Source organism: Mastomys coucha, unplaced genomic scaffold, assembly GCF_008632895.1.
Source record: "Mastomys coucha isolate ucsf_1 unplaced genomic scaffold, UCSF_Mcou_1 pScaffold6, whole genome shotgun sequence".
NCBI lineage: Eukaryota > Metazoa > Chordata > Mammalia > Rodentia > Muridae > Mastomys > Mastomys coucha.
Genome location: NW_022196912.1, coordinates 35,229,351 through 35,249,627, shown reverse-complemented (window position 1 = coordinate 35,249,627; position 20,277 = coordinate 35,229,351). Strand labels below are relative to the sequence as shown.

The window sequence follows — 20,277 nt, the reverse complement described above, 5'->3', positions numbered from 1 at the left end:
CTCCTCTTTTGTTGTTATTGTAGACAAGGTCTCATATATAGCTCTGGCTGTCCTAGAACTTACTATGTAGTCCAGGCTGGCCTCAAACTCACAGATACTCATCTGCCTCTGCCTCCTGGATGCTTAGCATGTGCTACATGCCTGGCTTCTTCTTCTTTTATTTATTTGTTTATTTTTTTAATGCTTGGTGAGCAAGGGTGGAGATCTAATTTCATTCTTCTACATGTGATCTCCATTTGGAATCACTACCTTTCCTTTTCCAATTTTGTTTAATAACATTTCAAGGGGTGAGGAATCCAAGACTTTTGACTTACACACATGATCAGAAGTTTTAAATACCTTCAGCATTCTAGGGCTACTCGTGCCACAGGCCAAGAGAGGCCCTATATAAGAGGCCAAGAGTGTCCATATAAGAGAGGCCCAATACACTGAACAAGGAAATAATCTGAGGCCAAACACAGGTCAGTGCCTGGCTATGAACCTGGAAAGCATAGGCACACTGCTCAGCAGGAGGATGCCTGCCTAGCACAAATAAGACTCTCAGTCTCCCCAGGTGGGAAAAGAAGAAACCTGAGCAACTTTAGATAAAAGCTCGTGTGATAAACAAGCAAACAAGTTAACTAACTAAACCATTCATAGCCATTGAAAAGTGTCTCATTTCCATTTAGGTTTTTTTTTTCTTGATTGTTTTTGTCTTCTGAAATAAGGTCTCATTGTACAGTCTAGGCAGCTCTCAAATTCAACACAATTCCTCTGCCTCAGCTTCCAAAAACTTTCTACCATTACAAGCATGTTTCTTCCATGCTTAACGCTCTCTAACCTGGCACAATACAATGTTAATGAAATGTCCAACATAGGGACAAAAGTGCTTGAGATCCCAAAGAGTGACAAAGTATACAGCTATTAAATTCAAAAGTGGTTCCATTAAAGATCAAAGATCAACCAACTAACCCTAATCAACTAGCAAATCACTAAAATGGGTGAGAATATTTGTTCTATAAATACTGAACTCAGTGTGTCCTGAAATTCCACACTAGAACCAGTTCTGTGTCATTACCTGGAAATACACACATTGGAAATTTAAAGGGTTATAAATTTAGAGAGCATATGTGTAAATAGGTAAAGCCTTTTTATTCTATAGTCCTAGAAAACAACTTTTGAATTTTTACAACTTTCAATTTTTACCAAAACCCTTGTAATAAAGAACTTGACTTTTCAATAAATAAATTTTCCCAAATAAATGACCTGAAAAACTAAAACAGGACCCATTAGGGCAGGATGGCAGTGTGTGAGACCAGATGCTGCACATCACTGGAGGGCTAACATCACTCCTTACCTCATATGTTGCAAGCCGATCTAAGAAGGTTAATAACTTCAGTCTACAACGGCACAGTTCCTTTTGTTCCAGGGTCAACCTATGTGGAAGAACTTGATTGAGCTGCTTACATTTATAGACACAGGCTTCTGTTCACTGACACAAGCTGTCTGTCTGAGGTAAAAGAGCATGAAAATAACCTGTGTAACCTTCAGCCTACATCTCCTAGAACTGTATGTAAAATCATGAGGGCTAAACAAAAAGTAATGTATTCAAGTTACTGAAGTAACTTAGCGACTCAAACTAGTAAAGCACATATGGAAATGACCAGAGATTCTACTTCCCAGTGAGCAGTAATAAATGACTGACTTACTTTGAAAAGTTCACTAATTTAAGCAGTTCATGTCTCTTCTTAAGGTCTTTCCGCCGTTTGCTCTTGGCAGGCTCTTTGTCTGGTGGGGAAAGCTCCTCGTAGGCAATGCTATCAATGTCTACGTCACCCGGTAAGGTAAATCTGCAAAGAGAAAAGAACATATTTGATTTTTATTAAGATGATTTTTTTGTTTGTTTGTTTCTTCGTGTAATGGAAGGTTACTTTGTCCTACTATGAATATTTACTCATTTAAGTTAATTTCCACCAAACAGAAAAAATATCTTTTTAAAATTCTGCCAAATAGCATAGTTCATTCACTGTATCCACGGGACAAGTAATGAGGGTAAGCAGTGATCACAGACATTTAAAACATAGAAAGGACATCGACCTAGGGAAACAATGCGCAGGGCTAGATGAGGGGACATTCACTCAATGTAAAATAGGCTTTATAACCTGAATCACTAATGTCTAGAATCTGTCTCTAGTCCTTTTTTATGGTGGAAGAAAAATGATTAATTTAATGCATTACTAAGGTTTGGCCTGATAGTCAAAGATGTTACAGCACATAGAGAAATGGGTGATGAATGACTTTTATGGGGACTAAAGATAGGCCAAGATAATTTCGGTTTTTTAATCTGCACTATTCCACCTCCCACAATCACAGGAAGTTCTTTTTTGTTAGTCTGTAGAAGAACTCTCACATAGATGCAGCTTTTTAGGGAACTTCAGTTTGGAGTATCTTTCTACCCTGTGTACTTCTCATCATGTGACACATTTTCATATTTGTGATGAGAATATTCAATACCACCTTGTGTATTTCTTCTGAACTATACAGTACAATATGAACACTACCATTCATTCCATAAACCAGGCTGGGATTCTGTACGTCTCAAACAACCTCTCATCTGCCTCTCCATTGCTCTATGGGCTCTAGTACCCATTGTTCTGCTCACAGATTGCACATATGAAGTAAGTCCTCATATAGCTTCAGTTACTATACTTCGCCTTGTGGCTGATACTCACTTTCATTTATATTGCTACAAATAATAAGCCTTTGTCACTGTTTTTCAAGATTTTTTTATTTTATTTTACATGTACATATAAGTGCCTGCATCCATGTGTGTGCACCACGACTACATGTGGCACACATAGAGGCCAAAAGACAGTGTCAGAGCACTAGAACTAAAGTTACAAGCAGTTGCAAGTTTGTTTATTAAAAGATTTCTTTACTTTATGTGTGTGTGTACACACAGACATACATGAAAATCAGATCTCCTGGAACTAGAGTAAAAGCAGTTGTGTGGTGCATAGTGTGGATGCTGGCAACCAAACTCAGGGTCTCTGAAATAGCAACAAGTGCTTTTAACCACTGAGCCATTTCTCTAAGCCCCAACTTTGTGATTTTATGGGCAAAATGATTCTACTATTCAATTGTGTAAATGTGCTACATTTTCTTTCTCCGCTTATTTGTAATGGACATCTTAGCTGATTCTGTCTGAGCTTCTGTGGCTTAGCTGTTTTAAATAGGGGTATGCATATACTCTCCTAATAAAATGTTTTCATTTCCTTCTTATAAATATATATTAACAGAATCCCTAGATCACATGGTATTTCTCTTTTTAGTATCTTAAGGAACCTACATTTCATTTTCTATGATACTTATATCAATTTACAGTCTTACTAAAACTGAGCAAGAGTTTCTCTTTCTCTGTGTCCTCACTAACATTTGTTATTTATTTTCCTTTTTTATAACTGCCATTGTAACTAGATTTAAATGATAAGTTGTCATGGTTTTGATTTGTATTTCATAGAAATAAACATCACATTATTTATAATCTTAACATAGTATAAAATGTTAATCTCATTAAAATTAGTTAATTATCAAGTATATACTATCATTCATATTTTACTGAAATCACAAATGTCTGGTAAGCAACAGCTTGACAACAATTTAAAACCATTACTAGGGGCTGGAGAAATGGCTCACAACCGTCTGTAATGGGATCTGATGCCTTCTTCTGGTGTGCCTGAAGACAGTGACAGTGTACTCATATATAAATAAATAAATAAATAAATAAATAAATAAATAAATAAATAAAAACATTACTATATTACTCTCTGGCATCTGGACAGTGTTAGCATCTGAAGGGCTTTCCTAAGTTAAGTGAACCCGGAAAGTACGGAGTATGACCCTACAGGTTGTTAGTGCCATAGAGCCCAGCATCTAATTAGCCTGAGAAGACCTGGTGTGCCTCAGAATCAAACCATTGCCTACAAATATATTTAACTGAAAGGGAAGACAGCATCAGTCAACTGTAACAGCTTCAACAATGTGCTCAACATCTGCCTGGCCAAATGCTGTAGCCTCAGCTTTCTCCATGCCACCTTTGCAGTGAGCACAAATCTTCAAAACCAACCTGCCATCATCTGCACCCTTCCCTATGGCAACCAGAGCCTCCAGGTCTGTGCCTTTCAAGCCATACTGCAGGAGTTCCTTGGCAGCGTCCACATTCTCAGGAACTCTCTCCAAACACTCATGGAGAACCCAAGACCGCTTCTTGATTTTACTCTATATACAATGAAAAAGAAACAGAGGCATTTAAGAACAGACTGCACCTTATAAATCCTGATGATTACTTTCTAGAATTATAACAAGACAAAAAGTATTAGCGCCATTAAAGAACTTGGTCCTAGCACCTTACAAGCCACTAATTCATTTCACTATTGTTCACAGCAATTGCATACAGGAGATGTGATCCCACAGGATTTTGTTTTCAGGTTTTGTCTGTTTGTTTGTCTGTTTGTTTAAATTTTCATACAATATACTTAGATCATATTCTTTCCCCATCTTTACTCAGCTCCTCCCAGATGTTCCTCACATCCCTACTGAACCAATTTTATGTTCTTTCTTCCTCTCTCGCAAAGGCACGAGGGGGGCATAGGCTGTGTTGTAGTTTAGGGTTAATAAAGAAAAAAAAACATCAAAATGAAACCATACATGCAAAAAGTAAAGAGAGGTGGGCAAGGCATGAAGTTCTTTATGTCTTGGCCAATTCCTCCTGGCCATGAAGTCTGCCCTGGAGTGTGGTTGACATTCAGCAACACTCCACTAGAAAAAAACTGATTCCATCTCCCAGCAGGTATCAGCTGAAAACAGCTTCTTGGTCCCTGCTCCGTGCTAAGATCCCATGTGGTTTGGACCTGTGCAGGTCATGTGCATGCTGGCACAGCTATCTGTGAGCTCAGATGTGAATCACTCCTGTGGTGTCTGGAAGAACCTTATTTCCTTAGTCTTCAATCTTACAATCTTTCCTCCTCCTCTTCCACGGGACCCGAATCTGAATCCCAGCCAGGCTTGGTGGTGTGGGTGCTGGGAAGAAAGAAGCTCTATAGGCCATGGGTCACAGAGGAGTGAAGATGGGCAAGAAGAAAAGATTCAAAGGGGTGGGGAAGCACTAATGAGCCACAGTGAAACACAAAGCTCTAATACTCTTTTCTACAAGTATAATAAAGATCTTCTATAGATACCTGTAGTTTGTGTTTTGGTGGTAAATATAAAGCAGAGGTAAAATGCATTTTGCCCCTTAAGGTAGTAAGCATACTTAGCTTCAAAACAGACTCGTACACCAGACTCATGCATCTTTATCTGACTGTAAAATCTACCATACACTGTGAAGCCAATTCACTCATACCAAGTCATGGCCTGCTGTTCTTCAGGACAGAGGACCAATGCTTCACCAATGCTTCACTTCTAATTGCTCCTTCCATCTCCAAAATCTCTGATTTGCCCTCTTCCTAGACACATCTTCTTAGTTACCCAATGATTCACACCCTATATTTCTTTAAACATTCTACCATCACCTAAGTAAGTCTAAAGGCTTGTCTAAATCATCAAAGCATAATGGCAGGAACACTGTAGGATTCCCTTGACCCTAGCTGGCTTTCTAATACACCTTTCCTCTTACTCCAGTCTTCCTCTACATCATCTATCAGAAATCCATCACTAACCTAAAACAAAGCCAAGTGATCACTAGTTTTCATCACCCACCAAGTGCAAATCAGCACTCTTGAGTCCTGTTTCCCAATGTTCACCATTACTCACCTTTGACTGACTTAATAGAGCTCACTTATCCATGAAATGCTTAGTAGGCATCTACTACGCTTCAGGTACTGTCATGGACATGAAGACAACCAATACTGACTGAGATAGATTTGGTTGTCACCTTATGGGCCATATCACAGACTTAATTTGCTCATTCTGCTTGCACTCTTGACAATATCCTCTCTTCTGACTGGAAAAGGCCTATTTTGAATTTTTATTTATTTTATAAAGAAAGCCTTCCTTTATAATCTCTGGGTCTATAATGATCACAATTGTCACTGAGCTACAGGTTTATGAGCATCCTTCTGGTGTGATACATGCTAAATATGAGGCCCTCCTTCTCTCTAAGAGCTGCATAACAGCAGAAACTGCCTGTGCACCTCTAGTTACACCTCCATCCACTTATATTTTATACCTGATCCTACTTAGATCTTAGATGGTCTAGGAATTGCTCGACAGCCCAAGCTAGACAAGAATTTGTGGAAATCCTTTATTTTACTGAACCAAATATTTTCCAAACAAAAACAAACACACAAACTTTGCTTGCTTTGTCATGCACCCAGGAGCTCCCATCCTAAACCACACAATGAAAGATGATGCAGGATGGAAATGGTGCATTTCTAAGTCCAACACAAACAGCTCTGCCTCCTTCCCCATGCATTGCCATTGCTATGCTCACTTACCTCTGTCAGCCAGTAGAAAGATTAACGTTAATCATACTATTTGATTGAAATACCAGTGTCTTACAAATGCTTTCAGACCAGGGTTTTATTTATAATTCCTCACATATGTGAACATTTAGATAAAACAATTACTATGAAATTTTTCCAGCATTTTCTATAATCATTGTAAAGGCCAAAATGATTTTCTCTCTAAATATGAGATCAAAAGCTCCAAACTTTTAAACTCATCCCATGAGTCTAACTACTTCCTGGCAAAGATGTCAAAGGTCAAAGCATACAGGCTTACACCCAGAAGTTGTATGTTGAGAAACTATTCCCACCAGAGTAAGAGCACACCTTTAATACCAACACTCAAGAGGCAGAGCTAAGTAGATCTCCATGAGTTTCAGGCCAGCCTGGCCCACAAAGTGTATTTCAGGCCAGTCAGAGTAACACAGTGAAGGTCTATCTCAAGACAGACAGACAGATAGACAGCAAGACAGAAGACTATTCCCAAGTATGGATTAGTGCCCAAAAGACTAGCAAGGCCTGTTTCCTCTGTCAGCATTCTCTGACATACAAGGACACAGCAATAAGGGATCCAGCTGCAGAACAAGGTGAGTGGCGTCACTAGGAACCACTGGGCTGGTACCATGAACTTCCCAGCCTCCAAAATTTGGGGAAATAACTTTTTCTTGCTCAAGATGCTGAATGTATTTGCGTTATAACAACCCAAACTGACTACAAAGCTGCATACTAATTATAACATGGAGGCCTACATTAAGAAGGATCCAACTGTGGGATTTAAGCCAAAAAGGACTATATTTGACAAGTTTATATATCAGTCATCCATTTCTTCCCTCTGAGCTCCTCAGTTCCTCTCTGGGCTGGTCAAGCAACAGCATTTCTCATTGTTAACTGAGATAGCAGCAGCATTATTACAGACAGCTCTGAAGGCCACTGCAAAGGGAAAGATGCTGCTCTTCAGTTCAAAAGCACTTTGGTTCTCTTCCTCTTGGTCCTTTGGCTTTGTAGGCAACAAGGCCTGAGAGTGTTGGGGGAATGGAGACAAACATGGTGGTACTAAGGCTGTCTTCCTGTCAAAACAACTTAACACTGGATTTCAGAGGCAATCCTGTGAGCAGATTCCTTCATACCCAATCTCCCTTGCATCTATGTGGGAAGCTTCCCTCACTGGATCTCCCATATTGCAGTGGAAAGTTTTTCTTGCCAATCCTGGCATGGTTCCTAGTTACCAACCCTCATCTGTATGATGTTTCTGAGATGTGTCCTGCTTGTTAGCATCTGGGCTTTCTAACCACCTTGCCTCACTGTTACCTGAGCAGGAGACATCCAGCCTCTCTCTCCATCTCAAACCAAGCAAACTAGAGAATAGCCCTAACCTAAAACAATCCTAGAAGTTCCTTTTGTTGCAATTTGACACAACTACTCTTTCTTCAACAGTGTCCATCCCAGTAGAAGGGCAGGCCTACCTCCTAAACGCAGTCTCTTGGTCTGAAGGTGTTCCTTCGAGTTCTCTTCATCCCTTATTCATAGTCTCTGGTTACCAGAAACACAAAGCTCCTTACTGAAACTCTGTTAGTGGTTCTGCAGCAGGCCCTGACCAATGTGGGTGCAGAGATGTACAATAATGGAAATAATCAGAGAGATGGCTAGATTATCAGACAGTGTATATTCAATATCTTTAGCATCAAAATCCTGAGGCAGAAGCAGGAGATTCTGACAGTTTTTCTAAGAAAGCACTTCTTTACCTATATAAATATTAGCAGTGGGAAATTCTCTAGAAACAAAAGCTAATCCATGAATATGAATTTCATCATGTTACCACAACCATTTATACATACCAAGTAATTCTGAATTGAAGCAATGTTGACAGCTGACTTCCTCCACTGCCTCTGATAGACAAGGTCGGTATCCAGGCCATAGCTGTGAGCCAAAGACAAGGCTTCTTCATATTCTTCACTTTCAATCTTTGTCAAGGAAACAGACATGAATTACCCATGAGGCCACTCTGATGAGAGGAAGAATCAAGACACTCACCTGGCCTGTGCAACAAGTTATGAACACACATGCAGAGTGTCATCAGAAGCTCACAGACATTCTGAGAAGCAGCTAAATCAGGAATTCCTTTAGCACTTTAACAAATATGATGAAAAGCTCTGTCTTATACATTCAAATGTTGGCAAAACCTGAGACTAGAGGCAGACTGCAGTCTAGCTCAAGTCAATGCTCATTCAAAATATTGCAGAGCATTGCCAATAGCCCTACGAGGCAGTGTTGGCCACACAGGCTTTGAAACCAGATGCTAAAGTCTTCCCTCACCACCTGTAGTCTAGGAGAGACCTGTACTTAGTACACAAAAGAAAGACAGCTGAAGGCACACAGCAGGTAGCCAAAGCCTCAGGCTAGGAACCACAGATGGTTCAGTGGGTAAAGGTCCTTGATGCCAAGCCAGACAACCTGAATTTAATCACTGATAGGAGATAGCCACATGATAGAAGGAGAGAACTGACTCCTATAAGCCTGAAAGCCTGCAAGTCTCCCTGGCCTTCAAGCAAGCACCATGCAACATATTAACAAACACACACACACACACACATATGTAAGGTATATGCGCATGTACAAATGGAGGCCAAACCTGGATAAACACCTTCTTCAATTGCTTTCTACCTTATACACCAAGGCAAGGTCTCTCACTTGAACTCAGAGCTCACTGATTTGGCTAGTCCAGTTAGCTAGCTCATTTTGGGGATTCCAGTCTCTGCTTCCAGAGCACTGGAGTTACCATAAGCTGCATGCCCACCAGGCATTTAGCTGGGTATTAGGATCTGAATTCTGATCCTCACACTTTATCCTCTGGTTATCTCCCAGACTGAGTTCTCTATCCACTGATTTGTAATTACTCAGTTAAAAAGAGGACATGCTACCCCTGGACTGGTGGTCCTGGGTTGTTTAAGAAAGTAGGCCAAGCTAGCTATGGGGAGCAAGCCATTAAGTAGCACTCCTCTATGGCTTTTGCTTTAGTTCCAGCCTCTAGGTTCCTGTCCTGGCTTCCTTTGGTAATGTACTGTTACCTGGAAATTTAACATGAAATAAACCCTTTGCTCACACACACACACACACACACACACACACACACACACACAAAGGAAAAGAAAAAAGAAAGAGGGCATTATTCTAAAAGCTTACAGAACTGTTACTTCTAACATGTCAGGGAGCCAACATGCCCTCTTTTCATTTCTTTCTTCACTGAAACAGTAGCAATTGTGGTACAAAAGCTGGACGCAGCAGGACCACTCACCTTTCTCTGATAAAGCTCCTCTGGAGTTGTGGAGCGCAGACTCACAAGGCGGTAGTGCTTTGTGATGGTTCGAGGTCGTTTCCGAGGAGGTGCGAACCTCTCCATCTCTGTAACTAAGTAAAGGCCTTGCTTGATGTACCCAAAATAGCGTGCCTTGGCAGACGTTTCATGATCTGAGTCAGAATCTGCTTCCCCTTCATCTTCTTCTCCAGCCCTCATCTCCACTCGAGATCGTTTGGGGGCAAGTTTAATTTCACACTAAATTGAAATGGGAGATGTAAAATTAATGATAAGAAACTAGAGACAGATTTTTTAAGAGCTAATGAAAAAAATATTTTAATTATACTCTGGCTTGATTCATTACATGTCATTCACAATGGATCCAAAGAAACAAAGCAAATCAAAGACCTAAGATATACACATCCATGTGGCTTCCAAATTTTTAAAGCTGAAGACCACCTTAATAATAGGCCATTCGTGTAGATATCTGCAGTTATTTTACAGAAATAAAAAGGGTGAGAATGTGAATTTCTTTAACTATTAATGTATCTGTACTTCCTGTAGAAAAACAAGAAGACAATTTAGAAAGCGACATGAAGGTATTTATTTGCCAGGAAATGCCTTCTGATGTCCCTTTTAAACAGTCCACCAGCTCCACAAACACGGCGGCTGAGAGCAGGGCTGCCAAAGAGAACTTTCATTCCAACTTAACAGCATTGGCTTAGAGTTTAAACTGTCATCTTCTGTAAGGGAGAGCTTTGACTAGATGACAGATTTCACACTAACAAACACCTGTCACTGTACCCTGCAGACATAAAGCTACATAGACTTAAGTAAGCACTCCAAATGACTAAGCACAGCCCGAAGGAAACAGCCTCTACTTTCAACTCTGTCATCGTCATAAAAGTTTTACCTGAAAGAAGAAAAAAAATTAGGTTGCCATACTTTCAGTGAATACTAATGTAAACATTAAGTAGTTCCTAACCAGTAAGTAATGACATTCTACATTTTCAAATGGCTCATCTAAAAGAAAAAAAGGAAGAAAAATAGATCAAGCTCAGCAAAGATGAAATGTTTTAAAGGAAACAAAATAGCTATAAATGCTTTTATTCTCTTAGCAATATAATACATTTAATTCGTGGATGATGGAATTTTTTCGTATTATACTTAATATTTTATTTCAAAAACAGACTTATGTTTAAACACAGAACTATATCACATACACATATAAAAAGCCAAATAGACAGATTTTTAATGCAATGCACGTTTATTCTTACCTCTAAACTTAAGAACCCCCCATCATGAGTGGCAGTGACTTGGGGGGAGGGCTCAAACCATTCACAGGATTTTCCCAGTAAATTCTTCAAACTTTTCGCTGATGAAACAGTTAATGCACCAGAGCACCGAGCCAAGGTCACTGCGCCATCTGCCCACCAATTGACATCAATCAATGGATAAAAGGACTCTTTATCTAATAGGAAAAGAAAATTCAAATACATTTGCAGGAGTGATTTAAAAGAAAAATATTTAATGTAATATTTTAAAATCCAAGTCATTTCATATTTGGAGCCTCAAAGATGCTTTAAAATGGGGAAAAAAATAAAATAAACCCATCATTCAAATTCTTACTCAGATAAAGACAGAAAAGGTACAGCAATTCAGGGTCTGCCTAAGCAGCAACAACAAGCCAAATCTACGAAGGGAGAAGAGTAAGCAAATTAAGGTCCTCTTCCTCAAAACAATGATACACAGCTGACAAACACAGTTCACTACTGAGCCTCCTGCTTAGTGTCTGTAAGACTCTGGGTTTGACCCCAAACAGAGGGGAGGAAACATCAAAAACATAATGATAGGGGTGGAGAGATGCCTCAGTAGCTAAGAGCAGTGTCTACTCTTCCAGAGGACCCACAATTCCCAGCACGCACATGGCAGTTTATACCTATCTGTAACTTCCACCTTCAAACAGACATATATGTAGGCAAAACAACACTGTACATAAAATAGAACAAATATATTGAAAAACTTAAAATAAAAACATAATTTATACACAAGAAAGAGATATGTAATAAGTTTTGGGATAGTAAGCTAAAAAGAAGATGTGTATAAATCCTATATATATATATATATATATATATATATATATATATATATATAATAAAAGCTCTTAGAAAATATACTAGATCATTTTCAAACAGATAATTAGTAATTAAAAATAGATATATTTAAAAAATGACAGCTTCCAGGGCTGCTAAACTTTTAACTAACAGAGAAAAAATCAAGATCAAAAAATAATTTTTAAGCTAAAATGAATTATGGTTCACCAAACTGAGGGATATAAAGGGAAATGTCATGATATTTTATAATAATTGCACTGCACTTTTTCATTAACAGTAGCTATCCAGAATGGATATGATATAGCTTAATGATGCCAATCATACATAGAATTGAAAGCACATGTAAACTCAAAAAGAAAAGATGTTTAAACTAGTTAGTCAGACTGACAACAACTCCTTAGTACAATTAAAAAGAACTGACCCTAATATATTTCTTTGGATAGAAACCTTGGGCAATTTGTTTAAATTCAGAGTTTCTGGACACATGCCTGCATCTGGGGCTTATGTTCCTGGCAGGTGGAAGGAACAAATGCTACATCCAGGCACCAGTGAAAAAGAAACAAGAAATAGGAAACAAGGAAGCATGACTACAACATCCAAGAACTCTGTGAAATGACGACGAAGTGACAAAACACAAACATCCACAAGGCAGAAAGTAAAGGGCGAGAAACTCCCATCCACCAAAGTACTGCAGAAGGTATCCTAGATACAGAGGCAGAAATGAGTACAAGCACAGATGTAGTGAGAACCCCAAATAAAAATGAATGGAGAACCAGCCCGCTCCATGACACAATTCTACTCAAGACGCCAAAGCTAAAAGGCAAACTATTATAAATTCCAAGAGGAAAAACTCCACTCTCAAAGTCAACACAAAATTCATGTCTAACCTCTCAGCAGAAGAAACAGAAAGAATGGTAACAGGGTGTGTGAGGCCCTGAAGGTAAGTAACTGTCAACCATGATGCCAATAAAGTCATCTTATAAAAAATCAAGAAGAGTGAAGGCACTTCACGGTGACAAATGCCCTAGCTACCAAGCCAGCATTGCAGAAGGAACTTAATGGACACTTACGCATACAGGCAGTCTTAATTCCATGAGCATAGGAAAGAATAAATTTTATGAGAGGAAGAGAAGAACAAAGGAGAAAGAACCAACTATGCCTAACTCAGTAAACCCCAGAAATGAACAAGAGTTGAACAAAAAAAACAACACTAACTGAACCAACCAGATAAACAACCAACAAAATTACACAAGGCAGCATGCCTTATTAATAACAACACTAAAGATGAATAGACTTAAATTTCCAATTAGAAACTCAGTAGCTGATTGGACTAACAACCAAGAGGCATCATTTGGTTCTCTATAAGACATATCTCATTGGCACAGCCACACAGACTGATATAAAAAGGTTGAAAGTTAACATAATCTAAAACAAGCAACAGTAACTAGACCCATATCTGATAAATCCAAAATTAGTCAAAGAGATTTTTAAAAGGCTACTACATATTAATAAAGGGAACAATCTATGCAGAATACATAACAGTTATAAGTACATAAACTGAACATTAGTGAACAAATTTCATAAATAAAACTGCTGGACAATAAACAGATGAGACAGTTTGAGATTCATCAGTATACCACTTTAATTCCTCACTCTTATCAATAGACACACCTCTTCAAAAACAATTAAAACATAAACTTGGGAGCCAAGCTTCACCATATCAAGTAGACTAAAGAGGCATCCAAGAGTATTCTAAACAACAGCTTTGGAACATGCACTCTTCATAGTACCCCACAGAGCTTTCTTAGAAATAGATTCCATCTTAGGCCATAAAGCAAATCTTACCAAAGATAAAACAAAAAATAACAATCATTTCTTGGTTGTAAATGTAGAATTCAAAACCAGGAGAAAGCACAGAAACTATAAAATCCACAGAGACTGAACATTCTTGAAGGATAGGCATGGCACTAAAGAAATCAGAAAGGAATTTTTTTTTTTTAATTCCTAGAATCACACAAAAATGAAAGCACAACTTTTCAGAATCTTTGGGACCCAGCACAGATAGGTTTATTAAAAGGAAAGTTTACAGCTATGGGCCTTTACATTTAAAACTCAGAGTGATCTCAAGTAAACAATGCAGCATTGAATCTTGGGGGGGGGGAGCCAAATACAAAATCAGCAGACTAAGAGTTAACAATAATGTGGAATTAATGAAGTTCAGACTAAAAGTACAATAAAAGAATCAAAGAAATAAGAGTTGGTTCTTTGAAAAGAAAAAATTGGCAAACCCTTAGTCAAATTAACCAAAAGAAGGAACAAGAAGACCTAAGCAATAACTCTAGAACTAACAGGATGGACATTACAAGAGGCACCACCAAAATCCAGAAATGTATGACAGAGTGTGTTGAAAACTTGTATTGCACAAAGGTGGAAAGTTGAGAAGAAATGGATAAACTCCCAAACTCATATGACCAGCTAATGTTAAATCAGGAGGGCAGAGGCATTTGCAGTGGACCTACACTGCACAAGAAGACTGAAGCAGTAATGAGTCTGACCAAATCAAGCGCACCAGCCCAGGCCAAACGCCTCCAGACCTTAAATATCAGCATTCCTCCAAATAGTCCGGAATACTGCAAGGAGAAGAATAGGAGCAGATGTGTCCCATCATGCCAGAATTAGCCTACTAATAAACTAGAGGAAGGATCAACAAAAGAGAAAACTATAAACTGAAGTTCTTTTTTTCAAGTTCTTAATAAAGTACTTACAAACTAAATTTAACAGACATGAAAAAGAGCGTATATCTAAGGCAAAATAAATAAATAAATAAAGGATCTCTCATTTTTTATTTTGTTTTAATCTTCTATTTAAACAACTACTTTCACTTAACAGTAAACCTTGATTTCCCCCATTCCTCATTCCCCCAAACAGACATCTTCTTACTTTAAAAAACAAATTAATTCAGATATAGAAATGTGTAAGTTTTAAAGAGGAAGACCTATAACATAACCAAACAAACAGACAATCATAAAAGGAAAAGTAAAAACAAAACAAAGCATTTGATCTGCTGCCTTGCTAAGATTCCATGGTTGTTTCAGAGTGAAACAAGAGATTCTTTATATCTAAAGAACATGTAGGCAATAAGAGGACTCCTGTACAGCTGTAATAATCATATTTCTCATACCCTACTCACCTTTTACTTTCTTCCTCTTCTCAGGAGACAACCTCCAATCAGGATTAAGCTCATTGTAGCCTGGCTAAATAAAAAGATATGTACATAATTACATGAGTCAAACATGTTAAGAAAACTATGAAAAACACACCAAGACCTATGAAATTGTTACAATTTAAAAAAAAAAAAATACAGACATACTTTCCCTTGATTTCTATTACAATCCAAGGCTTCCTCAATGTAAGAGTTTAGGGAAATGAATGACAGTGGACTTCATGGTCACAGACAGGAACTAAGACTCAACATGCACACAAAAGATAGGACACAAAGTTGATAACTGATACAAATGAAAGCTCACTACCCTGTTTCTTCTACATCCACACCCCACATTAGAGATTACTGTGTATTTTGCTGTAAGTAGACACTGGTCTGGGTATACTCCAAGCCCCTTGTACACTATGCACATAAGTGAAAGGAGCAGCACGTACGATGCTCACAACCTACAAGGAAGCACACCCAGGCCTTAGTACCACATGCACAAATCTAAGGAGCAGCCTTCCTGACCCTTCCTTTTGTATCTGTTGGACCTCAGAACATATCACCGTAGGCTAGTGTCTTTGAACTGATGGATACCAATGTATCTCCCACCTTCTCCTGTCCTCCTATCCCCAGCTTCTTATTCTCCCCAAAACCGAGTCATAGGAACCAGAATTCCCCTCCCACAGGACATGGTAGAAATTAGAATTCCTACTCCTAAGCAAGCCATACAGCTAATAAGGCTCTTCATCTATAAAGATTCTTTCCATTGAATCTAGCCACACACAGTTGTGGTGGAGGGTGCCTACAGAAAGGCAACAAAGGATAACAGAGAGAACTGCCGGGTCCCTCATGCTCTGTTACTTCTAGATGACAACCTCTGTCCAATCACATTTCAACATGGTTGTCATCTTATTCCACTCCCACAGTTTCCAGCACCCAATGTTGAGTAGCAGAGGAACTGACTTGATCTGAGGCTTGAGAATGAGATCCTAGAACTATTAACAAAAACCAGCAAAGAAAAGAATTAAAAACAAACAAACAAGACTTCCCTCAATCTGCTAACAAAGCCTGTTCGACAACAGAAAGGCAATATTTTTTCTTTCCAAATACAGCACTTTTTTTTTCTCCCATGCATGCAAGAGAAAGTGATTGGTTAACAAAATGTGCTGTACTTTTCTCTTATGGATGTATCTTTTGTTATACAGGTGTCTTTGTGACCCTTGCATAAACATACCAGTAAGGTGAAGAATCACACCTTTCTGCCCCATATCTCTTTCTATGTTGTGTCTGCAAAAGGCAAATACACAGCACTTTCCAGTGCAGCAGTGGCCCAGAAAGATGTTCCTAGGAACACAGTCAAGTTTTCTTTATAGACAAGCTTAACTGTCATAATCAACTAAATGAATGTTTCCTAAGATTTAAGAATTTTATTTCCTGTGCATATCTGCATCTGTTTCAGTAGGTCAGAAACTCTAATAGAGGAGCTAAGGGAGGACTGAAGGCCCTGAAGAGGATGGGAATCCACAGGAAGACCAACAGAGTCAACTAACCTGGACCCCAGGGAGCTCTCAGAGACTGAGCCACCAACCAAAAAACATATATGGGCTGGACCAAGGACCCTGGCACACATATAGCACATGTGCACCTCAGGCTCCATGGTTGCCTTATCTGGCCTCCAATAAATAAATAAATAAATAAATAAATAAATAAATAAATAAATAAATATTTCCTGACTTTTTTAGCCACTAGAATCAGTCTCAGCCTCCCATAGAACAGGAGCAACATTTTCTATGTGTATTCATTGTACAAATATTTATCAGTGTTTACTATGCAAAGCACATGGTAGAGCTTTGAATAGGGTCTACCCAGTACTGAGTCTTCAAGAGTCCAGAGTTTTGTGAAGCTAAGAAAACAGCTGTGGATCTACCAAGATTAATCACATAAGCTACCATCCTCCCACTTGTCCTTCATTGATTCACTGTTTAACAAAATTAATCTAACACCTACTCTGTATCAAAGAGAAATAGAATTAAAATGGAAAAGATAAACTTCTTTTTCACTTTCTACACCCACACAGAAATTACAGGTCAGAAAGTAATAAAACTTCAAAGAAAAATTAAGACCAAAAACAAGATGTAAAGATATAAACATAACATATGGGAAATGTTTGAAATGAAAATTATTGAAACAATTTTACTCTCTTCTAGACATGAACAAATTCAACACCCAGATTTCCAGCCAGATGGATGTTTCACACTGACAATGAAAGCAAAAGTATTTAATCAACTTAAAACTGGATACAAAGTAAATCAAACCAGGCATTCCCATAACTATCTCTAATCATTAGTCTTCACAGAGAAAATACTCAATCACACAAAGTACATTATAAAAACTAATAAAGCAGCAAATTGCATGAAGAAAGCCCCAAGTGAGCTGAATCCACAATTTTGGTAAAGGCCTATAAAGGAATGCAGGGCAGAAGTAACACTGTTTTCTTCTCAGACAACAACTATAAGCTGGCTATACTACATGCTGCCATAGAACCAATTACTAATTCACTCACTAGCCCGTCCATTCCTTCCCTAGCATAGCCACAGAGGAAGGCAAAGCTCTGCCTTGTCCACTGGACAAGGCTCCCTTGATGACTGCTAGAGAAATGAGAAAAATACGTCTGTCCAAGTATTTGTCAGAACATGGGATTCCTCTTTACAGAAGTCTAGTGATTTTGCACACACATGCTCATACATCTGGTAAATGACAGTATTATGCCCCTCACTGATGGCTACTACTTTTGCACAGTTTTTAAGTGTTTGCATAATGAGCTGCACAAGATCATGTGCCACCCAACCAGGCTTCAAGGTGCTATCCCTCCCTTAGTCTCAGACACTTAGCTCCTCATTTGTTCAAACACATATCAATACTTCTGAATGCAAACACTTGTTAGTCAATATTCTGAAAAAAAGGTAAAATCTTGGTTACAACACGTAGTGACTGCATGTTAATTTCTTTTTGCACTATTTCACATGTATTAAAATGGTAATAAAATTACTTTTTACTAAATAGAGTTGTTTTAATCCAGATTGCTCTGAAAGAAGCCAAGCCTCAATGTGCAAATTTATTTCCAAGAATTCTCCTCCCCAGCGCTACAATTATAAGCCCCTCTCTCCCCAAGCATTTCCTTTTAATATTAAAATGCTACCTTTTTCTGGATAATTGTCTTGGCAAGAATATAAATATCTTAAGGGCACAGACTGACACACCTACCATATTTCTTACTGCAGAGCTATGCAGAGATACGACATCATGATTTTTTGGTGGTGTTACCATGGTTATAGGAACAAGCTATTCCGTTTTATGGAACAGTTAAAACTAAGCCTTGTTGCATTCACTATAGTGCACCAGATTTTAGTACCACATATGCTAAAGTCCCAATATAAAATACACAAGGCAGAATGACCACTTCCCAGGACCCAGGTGACTCTGCCTTGGTCATTCGGTCACATTTCATAAAAAAGTTACCTCCTTCACCCTGTTCTAAGCGGTGTCACAAGTCCTCTAGTAACATGGCTAAGCATTTAACAAGGAGAAACTTGGTCAGTTATTTACTGTGCTCCCTAGTACATATACACCAACTAGTAGATCAAGAGTAAAGCACATCTGAGAGGCAGTAATGAAATCAGAGTTCAATCCAGAAGGAATCGGGACTTGTCTCCAAGCATTTAAAGACTGTCAGAGGATGGCCCAATGTAAAACTGCACAACCAGGAAGGGGGACTTGGGTCTTCTTAACCTGTCTCACAGAAATCTGACCTTTCAAATAACAGAATGTTTCCCAAAGTAAGAAGAGGACAAATACTGTGAACACAGAAATATGCTGGGCATGCTGGCTAAGGAGAGAGCACGCACATCATAGTCACAGAGATAGATCCCAATGTCATCCCTACCGCTTTCTTAGTGTATAACCTAGAACAAAGTTAAGTGCCCACCGAGATATCAGTGAGTTAATTTTATAAATGTTTCAGAGCACTATACCCAGAGCCTTCATGCTCCAAGGCCTACTCATCATAGACAAATATGCTGAAAATCCAGAGTGTATGAAAAGCTGAAGCCTCATATGAGTATCTGTGATAGAATGACACTCTAGAACACACAGTACAAAGGATTAGATAAAAGCAGGTAGATGGGAGCCCAAGGAGCAAACGTGTAGTCTGACCAGACTCACCATGATGACAGAAAAGCAGAGGGCTTTGCAGTTTGACAACAGGATTCCAAAGAAAATAAATAATTTTTCTTTGTTTCCAAATCTGAACCAAAATTTCTTTTGAAGCTAAAGGCAGTGGTAGTCTCAGAGGTGGAGTGGATGGCTATAGCAAACCTCTCAGCAGGCTAAGCACTAGATTTCCAAGGGAGGATGTGGGCATCGAAAGGATGGCAATGATGCAGGGTCAGGCTTAGTAATTATGGCTAAGCCCTGGGGCTCCCTCAACAAAAGAAATCACAACCAGCACAAAGCCCACTGTGATAGCAAACAGGCCTTGGTTTTCAGTTGTGTGAACACAAGACCTTATATTTCTTGTTTACTTAGGTAATCAATAAAAAACATGCTAACCAAAGCAGAAGAAAGTGGCATGTAATTAAACACGCAAACTGTTAATACTAGATACAACACACAGAGAAGAAATTAGCATATAACTAAACACGTACAAACTGTTAACAGAACACATAACAAACATGAGAAGAAACGTGTATGTAAACGTGTAAACTCTTACTAATAGAAACAATGCCCATGAGACTACGGAGGCCTCTGACTCACGGACTGGAGACTCATGCTCCACCTAGGGATTGTTTGGGGAGCCCTAGGAGTAGCTGGGGCGTGGCAGCAGCTACCTGACTCCCTCGTCAATGCTGGGAGCATCTGTGATCCAAAGACTTGTTGCTGGACACAAACTGCGAGCTTCAACTCCTCTCTTCTATATACTTCCTCCATTTTGGAAAGCTCGTTCTTCCTGACCCATTATTTTACTTAACTATATATTTAAAATTACAAAGATAAATGCATTTACTCATTCCCAAGTTTTAAGGTTTTAAAGCAAATTTTAAGTTTTAGTAAACTCATTATTAAAACCTAACTAGGGCTCTCTCTTTCTCTCTCTCTCTCTCTCTCTCTCTCTTTCTCTCTCTC

At 38.7% G+C, this 20,277-nt stretch overlaps 1 protein-coding gene across 5 annotated transcripts in view; it reads right to left on the bottom strand.

Moving 5' to 3' along the window:
* Nbas (NBAS subunit of NRZ tethering complex) overlaps positions 1 to 20,277 on the bottom strand; it is a 386,817-nt gene that overhangs the window by 317,008 nt on the left and 49,532 nt on the right. For all 5 annotated transcript variants that reach the window (XR_004114347.1, XM_031356464.1, XM_031356465.1 and 2 more), the window contains exons 13-19: positions 15,079 to 15,142; positions 11,052 to 11,245; positions 9,775 to 10,032; positions 8,318 to 8,443; positions 4,106 to 4,257; positions 1,689 to 1,829; positions 1,337 to 1,415 (exon numbers count right to left, since the gene is read on the bottom strand). Coding sequence is in view for 4 of the 5 variants with exons in the window: in XM_031356464.1 (XP_031212324.1) it covers positions 1,337 to 1,415; positions 1,689 to 1,829; positions 4,106 to 4,257; positions 8,318 to 8,443; positions 9,775 to 10,032; positions 11,052 to 11,245; positions 15,079 to 15,142 (1,014 nt within the window). In the remaining variant the exon portion in view is untranslated. The remainder of the gene's footprint in view (positions 1 to 1,336; positions 1,416 to 1,688; positions 1,830 to 4,105; positions 4,258 to 8,317; positions 8,444 to 9,774; positions 10,033 to 11,051; positions 11,246 to 15,078; positions 15,143 to 20,277) is intronic.